Consider the following 16,525-nt stretch of genomic DNA (forward strand, 5'->3'; position numbering starts at 1 on the left):
TTATTTTAATTTAAAAATTATAGAAATTACAAAATAGAAATGTTAAGGGGTTCAGAGGCCGGATTAGGAGTGAACATGGATTTTAGAAAGAATGCTAAGTACACACTTTGTCATTTTTTTTCTTTTTAAATTAAGAAATAGTCACCACTTATCCAGGCTATATACTATTTAAGGATAAAGGTTGATAAGATGGAATGATTGTCAAGACCAATTTCAAATACAATTCTAAATAGAAATCTATTGGTACTGACTTTTAGTAGGATCAATATATGGAAAATACTCCCTCAACCTCCCAAAAATTCTAACAAAAGGTTTCTCAACTGATTATGGTAGGTTTTAATGTACTTTTTAATGTACTAAAAGTTTACAAAAGTATGACCCCTGGAAAAGTGTTTTTTTTTTTTTCAAAATGGCATCCAAGATGGCCTCCAAAACCGTTGAACGATCATAACTATAACTATCAACTCAAATTTGATGATCTCGGTGTCTATCCCTACATTTTTGGGGGGCAAAGAACACATTAAAATCATAAAAAATGATGTTGGCCTATTATGACTATGTGCCAATGTTTTGGGGGTAGAGGTGGCATTCTCCATATATTTGATTGGATCTAACTGTATAACTAATTCGCATCTTTCTCTATTTCAGATATGATTCAACAATGAGCGCAAGCACAGTCAAGCGTCTTGTCCAACATGCAAGGATTCCAGTGATAACTGGGTTGCAATTCAGTGGAATGGGGCAAAAGTAATAAATGATGCCAGTGTAAAACAGAAAGACGATCTTGTAGTTGAAACTGGTATGAAAGTGTATAAAAGCTATTTGATTATTGGAATTCTTTTTGAGATGAATAATTTGTACATTTTTTTTTTGGTGAGACAACAACTACAGAAGGCAGTAATTACTGAAGATACTGTTGAAGATTCAGCATTCCTATCCCATCACAGTTAAATTAACAACCTGACAAGGACCAGGCGAATAGTTGGCCGAAATGTTGTGAAACAACATTAAAAGATGAGGATAATAGTCCGCAAATAAATAAAATGCATAAAAGCTGTCGTCAACAGTAAATTAATGTTAAAAATGTTAAAAGCCATGTTGCTTTTGTGTCAAGAAAGAGAACCACAAGAGGCTCAAGTGGAGCTTTTGATAGCGCAAAGGACTGCATATTCTGTGGATGTACAATTGATTTGGACAAGAGACACTTTAGCTGGGTACGCACGGACAAATTTGTGGAAACAATTTTGGAGATCTGTGAATCCTGTTAAGATGATTGAGGCCACATTGCATACCATTTATAAGATTTACATGCAACAGATGGCCTTTATCATAATCATGTAGTAGAAATTTTAGGAACCTCAAGTCTGTGCCTTTTGAGTTCCAGCATGCCCCTGATGCCAAGTGCAGAAAGCCAGGCCATCCTAAAGATGAAGAGAAGTATAAAGCATTTCAGAAAATGTGTGCTTAATTAAAACTGAACAAGTGAGGAACAACTAACTGTGACATCTTTGAGCCTCATAATGAAACGTTATCTTTCCAATCCTGATTCTGAACCCTATGACAATTACAGTTTGAAAAAGCATCTTAAAGAGCACTTTAACAACTCAATCATATTTTCTGAAGGAGAAGGCTTGGACGATATTGTCACTATGAGAGAACAAACATTGCAGATTCTGAGATTATATTACAAAGGAAAGTGTCAGGAAGATGATGAAGAATCCCAAGAATGTGCTATTATTGAAACTGTTGCCAGATTAATCAAAAGTGATGTTTCACTATGAAGAATCGGTATCCAAGTAATGAGGATTTAAAGCTTGATTGAGCACTTTCATTCATTCTAGCATGTCTGCAAATAACACTGGAAACAGGGTTTGCTCAGAAGACAAGACACAAGGTTACTGTCATTGTACTGGTGCAAGTCCATCATCTATATATAGTTCAAAGTTCATTGCGGATATCCTTCATGAGATGGGATTTTGCTGCTCATATACAGAAGTGATGAGATTTGAAAAAAAATGCAGCAGATTGTGTGGAACCTGATGTTCTAGGTGGAGATGTAGATTTGCTGGAAATGTCTGTTCTTTTTTGCCGCTGATAATATGGATCACAATCTTATCACTCTGAATGGCAAACCTAAAACAGATTATAATGTGCTTGATGGAGGCTCTTTACTTCATCATTTACCATGGAAGAAAGGAAACTCATATTATACAATAGCTGAGTCTTATGCAGACTTCACTGTGAGAAATTATGGATAAACAACAGTGGTGTTCAATGGATATGGTGAAGGCACCCTATAATTAGTTTCACAGCAGAAACAGAGTTTTCAGGCAAAAAGGACTTTATTTCGTGACAAAAACAAGACAGACATGATTTCTCTTATCAACACAGCACTAACTAAAAGGAGATGCCATGTTATTCAGTCACCAGGTGATGCAGATGATATCGTTAAGGCAACTGTTGAACTATGCCATCATTGTTCTGATGCAAGCAAACAGTCAAGAAAACAAAGTATATAACATTAATTTGTTGATAAAAACTCTAGGAGGTGATGTATGCACTGAATTACTCTTTGTACATGCTTACTCAGGCTGTGATTCCACTTCAAGGATTTCTGTATTGGAAAAAATCAGTCTTCCAGAAATTAGTGAAATCTAATCCTGTCATGAAGTCCTGTGCGAGTGTATTCACCCTTTAAAACAAATCTCAAGAGGAGATATCAGATCTTGGCAAAGAACTGATGGTTGATTGCTTTGGATCTTTGAAGTCTAATGATACACTATCATCACTACGCCATACCATTTTCACCAAGAAAGTGGCAACTGCTGAAGCATTTGTCACTCCTGAAAGGCTTCCCCCAACATCATCAGCAACAAGTTTCTATAGCCAACAGGTGTACTTCCAAATTATGGTATGGATGAGAAAGGCAAGTGAAATGAACTCAACTGACTGGGGATGGAAACTAGAGAATGATCAGTTAGTTCAAGTTATCACCCAAAACACTTGACAAACACTTGAAAATTATATACTGCAACTGTTCAGAAGGATGCAGAAAATCTCAATGCAGATGTTATGAGCTCCCTTGCACCGGTGTATGTGGCCCTTGCCAGACTTAAAACTGTAACAATCCAAACAACACTTGAGAGGTTCATACTGAGGAGGAGGATGACACTTAAAATTGAAACTCTAAAACTTGTTCTATACAGATAAAAGTGTTATTAACTGATGTAACCAAGTACTTAAAACAAAGAAGTTAAGTGTAATTAGGATTTGGTATAATGAGAAGATTATATAAACATGAGTACTGTAAGATAACAACCCTACAGAAGATGCTCATAATTAGTTTGCTATCATTATACCTATTGCTTGTTGTGTTTGTGTATAAGGTGATAGTGAACATTTGAAGGTCAACAATCCAATTTCATGATTTAACAGCTCAATGACATCCCTAGTTGTCTTAATGTGTTCTTTGCTCCTAAAAATGTAGGAATAGACACCAAGTTAATTAGTTTATTTTACCAGCATATCAACCCCTTTGGGTTATTTAATGCTAAAGAATTGGTCTGGTTTTGTTTATTTGTTTATTTTTTCTAGATTTTATTGATGTTGAAATTTAAAAAATAATGCTTTTTTGATAGGTACTAGTTATATATTGTGCTTTTCAGATGTTTGGGTTTTTTATTTCCTAATTATATCTTATTGTATAGTTTTGTTTCTTTAAAAATTCTAGGAGGTTTTAGGATCAAGTTTGTGAAAAATGTTTTTCAGATTGTTTTCTTGATAATATTTTATTCGAGTTTGACTGAACTTTGTGCAGTTGGTTAGGATATGTTTCACTGTATAGGGGTCTTGACATGGGGTGCAGTTTAGTAGATACGGGTGGCAGCGGTATGTCCTAGTTGAAGTCTTTTGTTGTCATTTTCCTGTTGGAAACTAACTTCTGCCCATTTTTTGAGGATGGGTTTGATTTGATAAAGTTTTTTTTTTTTTGCATGAGTTCCATAGTTCTTGCCATTTGGATATGATGAACTTATTGATTAAGGGTTTGTAGTCAGTGTAGGGTACTTTTGTGTTGCTGGAGTCCATTTTGAGTGATTGTTTTACTGCTGTATCTACTTTTTCATTTCCTGTTAGTCCCACATGGCTGGGTATCCAACAAAAGGTAATATCTTTGTTTTGGGTGATGAAGTTGATTATTTGCAGGAGATTGATGATCAGAGGATTGTTTAGATTTTTGTTTTTTAGTGATGTTAACACTGATAGTGAGTTTAAAAGTATGATGTATTTGTTATAGTTGAGTTCAAGGATAAGGTAAATCTATGGCTGTGGCTTCAGCACTGAACATTGATGTGTTGTCTGGTAGGCATTTTTAGGTTATGATGTTATTACAAATGGTTGCACTTCGACTTTATTCTTATCCTTAGAGCTACCAGTGTATATATATATATATATATATATATATATATATATATATGTGTGTGTGTGTCCAATTTGGATGTTGCTCCAATATGTCATTTAAGTGGTCTATGTAAATTGTGGGTTGTGTGTTAGATTTGGTGTATTTTGATAGGTTTAGAATGATTTTAGGTTGTTTTAGTGACCAAGGACGATGTTCAGGGAATTTCGATTTATGTATGTTGTTTTTGCCTATTCGACAGTTTTCTAGTAAATGTTCCATTTTTAATCCAAAAGTTTTTATCTTATTTTTTTTTTTTTTTTTTTTTTTTCAAAAGACACCAAGATCATCAAATTTGAGTTGATAGTTATAGAGTTATGATCGTTCAAAGGTTTCAGTGGCCATCTTGGACGCCATTTTGAAAAAAAAAGCACAATTTTCCGGGAGGCATACTTTGGTAAACTTTTAGTTTGTTAAAAAGTACATTAAAACCTACCAGAATCAGTTGAGAAACCTTTTGTTACAATTTTTTTTTTTTGGGGGGGGGGGGGTAAATAGTACTTTGATCTGACTATTGGAATACAAGCAAGTTGTAATTTACAGGGAAGCAGCAATGTGGCCATAATACCAACGTACATGCATCCACTTTATTGTTAAGCACAAATAATTCTTTCATTTCTAGCACTCATATAAAAAACAAAAAAAAACATTTCAGAGTTCATAGCTGATTTGTGATTGTTTAGTCTTAAAAACCGTTTTTGTTTTGTTTTTGTGTGTATATGTGGATGGTAATTAGGTGTCTATTAAAATGAATTGGATGTTATCTACTGTACATTCTGTTTGCTTGAAATGTTGGAAGCCAGATAATTTTTGCTGATATGAAGTTTGGTTATTAAACCTAATATCCAATAGTGGATACATAGGTGAAACAAAATTAGCTTTTAGTCTTGGTTTAATAGTGATACAAGTAGTCAATGGTAAAAAAAGCTGAAATTGAGATGAATTTTCCAACCTGGAGGCCATGGTCCCGTGTGTGCATGGAGAGAGGGTAAGATAAAAAAAACAACTTTTTTCTAAATTAAAGTCAGTTGCAAGTAAAAAAAGTCAAAATTAAAAAAGAAAGATGTTAAGTGCATATGTGGAGGAAAGAACAAGTCATCATTCTTTATGAAACAACATCTAACTTCCCTATCCTTTTCACAGTTTAAAATTTTAGCCTTCACTTGAAAATTATTTTTGGAGAAAACTGTCACAAGCAGAAAAATCAACTTTTTCTTATTTAAAAAAAAATCAACAAATAGAAGAGTCTAGTTGTTGAAGCAGAAATCTGCTTTTTCTTAAAATAAAAAGTGGATCTCCACTAAAAAGTAGAGAACTCACATTTCTGATTTAATAAGCACAAATAATTTTGGCAAAAGCAAAGGGAATTTGAAAGAAACCGGATTTTTAATATTATTCGAGCCACTTCCACAAGATCTCTTCATTGGATGTTATGTGCATATCTGATTATCATAGCTTTAGTGAAGTCAAAATTATGATTAAATTCAAGCATATGCGAAATAAAAACATTTTTGACATTGCACAATCGAAACAGCTGATTACAGACTTAAACAATATTCAAGCAATGACGTGGTTTCTTTCAAATTTGTCTTACTCCCACTAAAAACATAGTAATAGGAAATGCTACATTCATGCACAATAGTCAAGTTGCCTATTAATTATGATTTACTGCCTGCCTGTGGCACTTCTACTCTAGCGTAATGTCCTCAACCGCAGCAATAGCATTTACATTCTTTTCTCCTACGAACCATGTATGTATAGTTAGTCTCCAACATGCCGTTTCTTTTCAAGAAGTTAACATATATGCGTTCATCTCATCGTGAATTATTATTAACAGAAATAATTCCTTCAGCAAATAAAGTTTCAATTCCAAAACAAAATCCTTACTAATCGGCAAAAAATCAGACAAAATTAAAAACTGTTAAATAAAAAAAAAACATTATTTTACAAGCCGAGTGCATACTTTTGTTATGTGTTCTCACCTGAATATAATCCTGCAAATCATTGATATGTTGTTTCTTTATCTCAATCTGTTGTTGCCACATTTCTTCTGCATTTTGCAATCGGGACAAATCTTTTCTCTGATCTTCTAATGACCTTCGTTTTTCCTTAAATAAACAAAATAAAACAAAAGGAGAAAAAAAAAAAATAGAATTATCTGCGAACACACATCTGATTCATCCAGAAAAACTATCAGTGACATTCCTGGATTAACCAAGTGTTTCCGGTCTTCCAACATCACACACACTACACCAGATGACCCAGTTCAGGTTGATCAGACAGTAGCTCATCATATCGAAATGGTTAGCTACTATGGCACTCATGATTCATTATTTTTTTTTTAGCCACAACCATTTTCAGAATCACTCTCTCTTTCAGTAGTACAGTATGCTCTTCCATGTGGACATAATTTCAGCATAAGTTTTTTGGGAAATAAACAAAAAATCAATAGAAATACCAAATAGACAATTAAAAATTTAATCAGTTGCTTTAACACACATATCTTTTGACCTTGGTTGGCTAATATATTATTCAATTAAGGAGGAGCAATAGGTTGCTGTTAGCACAGCAGGATAGCCTGTTGTTCTCTTCGGAGATAGAGGAGCAGAAGATTTTTATTTTATCACAAATATTTTATCAACAGAAAAAACAATTTTCTACCCTGCATTCCCATGAAATAAAAACAAAAGGCTTCTTTTCTAAAATGACAAAATGCTTGTATGAATCTCAAATAACAGCTTTTTTTCTTTTTTTAACAAAGGAATCACCACTTATCAAGGCCTGGAGGCCACTCGAGGATAAGGGTTAATGTGTATACATTAGTCAATAGGATTATAAGATAGTTATCATAAATAGTGGAAATTTTGTAAATTAGATTAGTTAGGGGGACGGTTCATCAAGAACTTGTTTACGTTGGACTTGGAGACTACCAAATTGTAGTAAGCTGGAAAGCAGGCAAACGGAAGAGAGTTCCGCAAGCGGGCAGTTCTAAGAAAGAAGCTTTGTTCATGGAATTTACGTTTAGGTTTAGGCACGGATAAAGAGTCTGGGAAATTATTAATAGTGGTTTTGGCTAGACAAGTGTTTTTTTTTTTTTTTTTTTTTTTTTTTTTAAAAAGGCATCACCACATTACCAAGGCCCAGAGGCCACTCAAGGATAAGGGTTAAAGAGTGTACAGTAGAAATTGGTCAATATAGTAATCATTAGTAATGAAAATTTGGTAAATTTAATAACTTATATGGAACGGCTCATCAAGAACTTATTTACGTTAGACTTGAACACAACCATATTGTAGTCAGCCGGAAAGCAGGAAAACGGAAGACAATTCCACAGGCGTGCAGTTCTAAGAAAGAAGCTTTGTTCATGGAATCTACGTTTAGGTTTAGGCACAGATAAAGAGTGGGGGAAATTATTGATAGTGTTTACAGCTAGACGAGTGTTTCTTGTGAAAGTTTGGCGAGGGGGGACCATAGATTGAAGTTCAGTTGAACACTTTCCATGAAAATAACGATACATCAGAGACAAACTCGCAACATCTCTTCTGTGAGATAGAGGTTTTCATGAAAGTTTGGCAAGGAGGTTTTCATGAAAGTTTGGCAAGGAGGGAACCCCCACTAAGCTATGAAGTCTATTTTGAATTCTGTTAAGGCAGGATAAGCTGCTTCTTGCAGCTTATCCTGCCCAGATGTGGCAACAGTACTCTATCATTGGCTGCACCTGGCTTTTATATGAGTAGAAAATTGCATCAGGAGTGAAATATCTACTGGAGCGGCAGAAGGATCCTACCCTTTTTTCTAGCGGCTTTGGCAACAGATTTGATGAAGGTGTTCCATTCCAGATCAGAGGTAAAGGTTAAGCCCAGAAGCTTGTCAAAACATGGAGTCTCCCCAAGATGAGAACCATTCAATTGATGCTAAATGAGGATCAGAGCGAGCAATGCTACTTTAGGGTCTTCCTTTTTCAAGTTCCCATTTTTTGTTATTTATAAGTTTGAATTGAATGTGTCATTTATTTTCTATTATTTTCAATTGAAACTTTTTCACTTTTGAATAAGATATAACCGACCCTTCCAAAGTTACATACAACTATTTAGATATATACTAGCTTGGCATTGTATTTTTAGTTTCATTTTTGTTTTGCTTTTCTTTTCATTTACAGGGTGGAATGATAAAACTGTTGCCATAGAGAAGACGACATGATTCCATTTTCATTTGATGAAAACCAGTTTTCTTTTTTTGTTACAGACCATCTACTAGTTGGCCAGTTGTGTACAAATCTCAAGAGTGATGAGCCTTCTATCATATCTGAAAGTGACACAATATTCAATGAGTGAGATCAGAGATGCACCACTGTACAACTCATTCTCTCTATTGATCCAAGTTATGACAACAGGACCATTGCCAGCATCCTCAAAATGCAAATCCAGACGGTTCAACACGAAAGCACAACTGAACGAAGTTTCCAATGCCAAAAACGATTCCTTTAATTATCTTTTTTATTTAATTATATTTAAAACAAAATCTTCCATTACTGATAGTAATAATAAAATAATAAATATTTATTGATTTTAAACTGGCAGTAAAACTAAAAGTTATATATCATCCCCCACCCCCACAAGTATTTTACCAAAAAAATATCTGCAGATTTAACAAGTGTTTTTATGGTAATGAGAAAAAAATAACTTTATAGTTAAATATTTAGAGATTTTCAAATTAGAATCGGTAATTGAATTGGGAATTTAGTAAGGAATTGGTAATTCTTTCGAAATCAGGAAAACTATTGGAATCATCTCATCACTAACATATATAATCAAATTTGAAAATAATCTTACTTTATCAAGTTGCTCATGAAGAATTTTCACCTCTTGCTGGTTGTCCATCAGTCTCTTTTGGCATTGCGCAATCACATGGTCTTTCTTTATTAACTGTTGCATCATTTTACCATTTTCGCCTTGAAGAACTTTGACCATCTGTTTCAATTCATCGATTTTCACCCTTTAAAAAATAAAACATAACCATTAGACATGACCAGAGAAAGAAAGAAATTTTTTGTTTACATATATACAAATGTCATTAGGTAAAAAATAAAACAAGTATAGCATCTGTGATCCTCTCCTGCAAGTATCTGAATAATACATGGCAAACAGTTATTCTTATTTAAACATTTCACAGATATGTTTTTATATAAACAATAAGATTAGCTTCATATTTATGTGATAAAAAACAGACATATTTTCAAACAACACTTCAGTGATAAAATGTCAGACTACAGACAAAGTAGTTGTATGTGCAATCCTTGATAAAAATAAAAAAATAAAAAAAATCAAACTATGCCTGTCTATGGATAACTTATGTACGTAAAAAAATTATATATATATATATATATATATAATATAAAGCTGAGCGTCTGTGTGTGTGTCTGGTCACGAATAGGCTCCTGTAAGGTTGACTATTATAGAAAACTGATCAAATATAATGATAGAAGATGTATCGAGACACAGGAATGGGTATGTTTGATCTGGCATAATGATGATTCATTAAAATTGTGGGGTCTGCATACGCGCCTGGTCGTTAAAGTATGGAAATAAAAAATTTTAAAATTAAAAAAAATAAAAACGTTTACAAGTGTTTTTGATATAGATGTACATAATAATACTTTGATAAGTATGTTTTAACTTAAATAGGGATGGTATAATAAAATTGTGGGGTCTGCGTTTGCGCCTGGCCTCCATAGAATGGAAATAGGCACAAACTTTAATAAAGACTTTTCATATCTATCTGCATAAGTATACTTTGATAATTATGTTTCAGTTTGAAGAAATATGGTATAATAAAATTATGGGATGTTCATTCGCACCTGACCTCCATAGAATGGAAATATGTCACAAAGTTTAACAAGGTTTTTTAATATAGATCCACAGAATATTGTGATAAGTGTTTCAGTGTGAACAAGTATGGTATAATAAATTATGGGATTTATCTATTTTATTTTTACTTTCATCATCTTTTGCTTTGGTTTTGATACCCTCAAATTCGACCCAAATTTATAACCCTTCCTTTTCATAACCTATCATACTTTCATAAATCAGAGTCCATTTTCTGTAGGCTGTTTTTGAACCCAGTCAATGACGGGTACTTTTGCCAGTATATATATATATATACATACACGCACACAGTAAGAATAGCCATCCTATGATGGATGAAATCAGTTCCCCAAACAGGACAATTTTGCACCACTTTTATGTCCCCTATGAAGATAAAAATGAAAATATAATGATACTAAGCACTATGTATAGGATATTTATTCTGATTTCATTAAAATCAATTAAATTATAGAAAATGTCTAAAATGTAAGGCTTAAGTTTAAGGGGTCTTAAGAAATTTAAATTCAGAGGACTGTGCTTAATTGGAATCTAATAACAATAGATTAAATTTATGCAAACCTGAAATATTTACATTTTCAAATGGCCGACTGCCTCGTAAAAACTCTTCAAAATACTCTCAAGAAAATGAAATTTTGGGAAAATTATTAATGTCTAATACCACTTGTTAAAATTTCACAAAAATAAGAATTTTCTGCATTTTTAGCATATGAGTTCCGAAATTCATAATGATAGGAGCGAATTCTGTACATGCAAATATATAATTCTGTATATCTAATACTTAATTGACACTATTGCAAAGATAAGAAAAAAAAAAATCACTAATAAAAAATCTTAGACCCCGCCCCTTAACTGTTTTAATACTGATTTTTATCTTAAGACAATAATTGGTTAATATTTTTTTATACTCGACCAAACTTATGTCATTTATTATATAGAAGCAAATAAAACAAAATTAAAAATAAATAACAGCAAAGTTATTGATGAAAAAAAGTTTTTTAAATATTTTATACAAATTAGAAGTTCAATTAATCTTTAAATGCTTTAAAAATGCTATTTAAACAATATTTCAGTAATTTCATATGTGATTTGCCTGTAAATGAATATATAATTAAAAAAAAACAAAAATAAAACAAGACGAGACCACAGAAAAAATAAATATACTCACTGAGTGACAGCACATTTAATCTCTTCTGACTCTTTGTTAAAAGTTTTGATATCATTCAATAGTGACACTCCTTGATCACGAACAGACTGCTTTGTTTCTAATTCTTCCTCAAGGCGTTTCAGCAACATCTACAATTAATCAGAATAAAAAGAATAGGCTATTAAAAAAATATTCTTGATTTAAAAATTAATTAAATAAATTTTTATGAAAGAATCCTTAGGTCTTTTGAAATGGGACAATGTCAAATGTTATGGTTTTAACATCCTTCCCCCCCCCCCCTGATTAACTTAAATCTGTCTAAGAATCTTGAGTAAAGATTATATAAACCATGTTTAATTTCTATGTGTATGTCATCTTGGTTGTTGTATTCAAGTTTCGGTTAAAGCAGCCTCTGACCTTCTTTAATCGTGCCTTGTTGAAGTTGGGAATTTTTATGGAATTTTAAACAGAACAGAAGTATATTGTTCTCATTCTATCAGCTGTTAATTTATGTTATTCTTTGTTATTATTACCAGTAATAAGAATTGAACCGCCAACAGTCATATTTTCACTTGCAATTGATTCTTAACTATTAGGTCATGTTGATATAAAGATTCCCAAGTGTGAAAAGATGCATCTGAAGAAGTTTGAAGATTACATTGGCTAAAACATTGTGAACAACCAAGATTAAGATATTAATCCAAATAGAAAATTTTCAATCCTCATCTCAAAAATCCTGAGACAATAGTTGAGTTTTCTTTGAGAATATGCAAAAATTTCTACATTACATAAATACATGTTTTATTGCATTATAGTGTTCCATATTGCTGACCTATGTATAGTAAAGTCATAATCAACTCTTCTTGTTTATGTTTGACCAGTTTAGAGAATTTTAATATTTTTATCAGGTACCATGCTAGATAAAGATTCAACCATTACGTCAGCCTTGTGATCTTCAGCAAAATATGATTTTTTTAGGTATTGTTTGTGGTGGTTAATTGGTTTAGAATTTCGACAATGAGATTATCCAATTTTCTATTTTTAATGGCTTGTAGGATGGAATGGGGTTCTGAGGAGATAACGAATTTGCTGGTTTGCTGACCAAAACAATGTTGAATGTGAGATCTAATGTAATAGTTTACATTTTGTGACAATTATGATACAATATATTATTTCCTCTTTTTTTTTCAGAGGGAAGGGGATTTGTATATCTATTCTTTAATCATGATGCTATCCTTCTGGAGATTAACTTTCTTTTTTATGGGGGAGGGTGATATACTAGCAAGAATATGTCATAAGTCGCTTATTTTTGCTTGTGGTTTTAATGTAGAAACTGGAAGAAAAGATCCGAAGATCAAAGCAATATCAATTTCTTTAGATGTAATAAAACCACATTTTCATTAAGAATTACAGCATATTTCATTGTAATTTGCTTATGAAATGCTATATAAAAATGGAGAAACAAAGTTTACCAAAAATGAGAGCAAAATCAAGGAAAATATCCTACTTGTGTATGCTGCAGGGAAACGGAGCACATCTAACAGCATCTTTGAAAAATAGGATGAAAACTTACTGAAGATTTCTCTGTGCAAAGGTTGAGATCTTCTTCCAGGATTCTTTTATCATCCGTTAACTTGGCAACTTTTTGTTTCATCTCCTCAAGTTCTGTTTGCAATAAACTCTCAGAGGAATCAGACGACTTTGATTGGTTTGTCAGTTTTTGATGGTCGGTGACATTGACAGTTAATGTCAGTTTGACATTGGAGGGCTTACCCTCATCTGTACTTTCATACTCAGATTCTGAAGAGCTAACACCAGACGTAGACGTTTCTCTATAGAAAAGAGAATAAAAAATCATTCAGTTCTTTTTATTACAATGAAACCAATAGTTTTTCTTTGCTTTAGGAATAAAAATATCATCATAATACTTGTCTATAAACAAGTATGAATATATATAGGAGTACATTTCATGTTTTTCATCAATTCTTGTATATTGGTTAAAGAGGTTTTTTGGGTTTGTTTTTTTTATTTGTTTGGTAATTAATCCCAACTTTAAACATCTGAATATGTAAATCTAATCTAAGACAAATTTAGAGATACATTTAAAATGCATGTTTGATTTACTAAGAAAATATAATGCTTTAAAAAAGTTTTTTAAAAAAAATCTACATTTGATTAAAAAAAAATTAATGGAATCATGCATTTTGTAAATGACTATACCATTGTTATTACTTATGTTATTACTTAGCAATAATAAAAATGGTTTAACATTCATTAATGTTCAGTTAACATTAATGAAAAGCAAATATTGTCTGCTTCAGCAACATTCATACAAAGCAGACATTTTCAATTTCCAAAAAGTTTACAGTTTCAAAACTATTTTTTCAATCAACAAATTCTTTTAAATAAATATGTTAATACAACTGTTTTTCTTAAACTAACAAAATTTCTACTAATTTAGTTGATTTTCTTTTGCTTTTCTACTTAAATTGAATCAGATTGTCCACTTGTATTGGAAGTAATGTTGATTTTTGTGTCATTTTTTATTTCATTTTTTTTTTTTTTTTTTTTTTAGAATATTTTTTGTTTGAATTATTTTTATTCTACACATTATTTTTTAATAATGTTTGCAATTTTGATTAAATTACATTTTTTCCCACAGGATCTTTTTAGTGCCATGTATCAGCAAGCGCAATGATTTTTATTATTACATATGTCCCTTTTTTTTTTTTCATTTTGCCTAATGGAGAAATTGGTTTTGTGATGTTAAATAAAAAAATAAAGGATGATTTATCATATTTTTATTTGTAAAATAATGCTCGATATACGAGGCAACTATTCATTCAGAGCAGATCTTTTCAAAATTACATTTATTTATTTTCAACAAAATCTAAAATATGTAAATAAAAGTGCTTTTCTTCAATAAGAAAAATACAATATTATTAGTAGAAAAAGGAACTAACCTTCTCCCATTTGGAGATGTTCCTGTATAGGTAAAGCCAACAAATGGAAGATCTTTGCCAGTGAAATCGCGTCGTTGTTTGAAGTCTTCAAATCTTGGTGTAAAGTGGATTTTTTCAAACTCATCAAAATTAGATGTGTCATCAAGACCAGAAAGACTCGGTACAAATGGTGGTTTCACTACCAAAGAAAACAAAAAGAAAAAATGTTAAAAAGAAAAAGTATTTAACCAGCTATTGTATACCACCATGAATATGTCACTTCCTTGTCATAACCAATCAATGCTAAGTTTTGCTAGTAGTCAGTAATCGTACAGAGATAATGACAATTCAAAAAAAAACTTACATTTAATCCAATTCTATCCATTTCCATAGCTAAGAGTTGTTTTTGGGTATCTTCAAAGTCTTAAGGGGAATCTTCCCCCACCCCACAAACATACAATGAACACTTCATTTTCCCACCATTTTATTTTAAAATGGAAATAACAGATTTGGCCAGTGGTTCACACATAAAAGAAAGGAGACAACAATTTAAAACTATATTTTATATAAATAATTGGATTTCAGAAAAAGGCAATTTATGTCTGCCTTCCTCCGAGTCTAAATTAATCTCTGATTTATTGAATTGAATAGGGTTTGTGAAACTGATATTTGTTGATCACTAGTTTGAAAGGGAGATAACTTAGCTATTTCTATAGCATGGATGCCACCCATATCATTTTATTTCTTCATAAACTAATGCACATTTTGTTTATAAATGAACCAAAATTGTATCAAACAATTAGTTAAAAAAGAATAGAAAAAAAATTAGAAATTTGAAAAAAACAATTATCTATGAACACTTTTGAAATAATCTTTTAATTTATAAAAAAGCAGAACCAATAAAAATTTGAATAAATTACTTAGGTTTCACAACTTACCTTTGCGAACATTCTTCCATGAGACTTTTTTGAAAAATGGATGGGCCAACAAACTTTGGTAATTTAAACGGCATTTTGCTTCTGTTAGCAAATTCTTCAATAAATCCACAGCTTCTTTCGAAATATTCTTTGGAAATTTCAGATAATTCTAGGAAAAGCATAAAAGTAAATCAATAGAATTATGTAACAAGAATTTTTAAAGAAGAATGGATTCGTGCTTAAAATGCGTTTATTCAATCTGTAGGTTTAGCAATGAAAATCCTCTTTTATACCTCAACATGGCGGGAGAAAAATACTATTTCATACTAATGGATGGAGCCACATAGAGATGCCTGGTGGATCTAAAATTTTTAATGAAATGGCAATTTAAAACTGAAGCGTGACAGGCACACAGAAGCGCTTATAGAAATGCATTCACAAACTTTTTCTGTAAACACAAGGAAATGTATATAATAACTAAGGAAGAGTAAAATAAAGGGAAGACAACTCTAATTACCTTATAGTTCATAATTTTGTTATAAGTTCCAGATTTAGAATTGTCTGGCCCTGTGAATGGCGTGTTACCATAAAGCATCTCATAGGCACATACACCATAAGACCACCAATCCACCTCCACACCATAGCGCTGAGCCGATTCTGTGGATTTCATAAGAAGAAGTTCAGGAGCTACATAATCTGGAGTACCAACTGGAATGTGAGAGGATACCTAGAAAAGACAAAAAAATGGTCAACATACAAACATTTTCATTGTTCCTTTTTACAATCAGAAATATTAATGCATTAATACCTCATTTTTTAAAGATAACTTTCTAATTATCAAATCCATAATTATCTTAGACCTGTCTAATTGAAACAACGATCGAGACAAGACCCAAATTATCAATTACATGCATGTAATATTAGAAAATTGCCACTATTTAATGGGCACTGACAGTTCTGGCCTGACTTTTATTGTTTGCTAGTGGATTTCTGGTTCTGACCATATAGGATATTAAGTTTTTCAGGCAATACTTAAAAGTTGACATTTACATGGTTCTTTTGCAAAAAAAAAAACAAAAAAAAACTTGATATCCTATATGGCCAGAACCAGAAATTCACTAGCAAATGATGCAGAAACAAAACAATAAAAGGCTCTGATAATTTTTAATTCTTTGAAGAGA

General features: G+C 31.9%; 1 protein-coding gene across 4 annotated transcripts in view; it reads right to left on the bottom strand.

Annotated features, from left to right (window-relative positions):
- The window catches only part of LOC145249633 (citron Rho-interacting kinase-like), a 384,140-nt gene that overhangs the window by 293,882 nt on the left and 73,733 nt on the right, over positions 1 to 16,525 (bottom strand). For all 4 annotated transcript variants that reach the window (XM_080111385.1, XM_080111382.1, XM_080111384.1 and 1 more), the window contains exons 7-13: positions 15,862 to 16,071; positions 15,366 to 15,513; positions 14,449 to 14,626; positions 13,059 to 13,317; positions 11,507 to 11,634; positions 9,289 to 9,451; positions 6,439 to 6,564 (exon numbers count right to left, since the gene is read on the bottom strand). In XM_080111385.1, coding sequence (XP_079967511.1) covers positions 6,439 to 6,564; positions 9,289 to 9,451; positions 11,507 to 11,634; positions 13,059 to 13,317; positions 14,449 to 14,626; positions 15,366 to 15,513; positions 15,862 to 16,071 — 1,212 coding nt within the window. The remainder of the gene's footprint in view (positions 1 to 6,438; positions 6,565 to 9,288; positions 9,452 to 11,506; positions 11,635 to 13,058; positions 13,318 to 14,448; positions 14,627 to 15,365; positions 15,514 to 15,861; positions 16,072 to 16,525) is intronic.

Source organism: Euprymna scolopes, chromosome 28 (genome assembly GCF_053919585.1).
Source record: "Euprymna scolopes isolate OS-2025 chromosome 28, ASM5391958v1, whole genome shotgun sequence".
Classification (NCBI taxonomy): Eukaryota; Metazoa; Mollusca; class Cephalopoda; order Sepiida; family Sepiolidae; genus Euprymna; species Euprymna scolopes.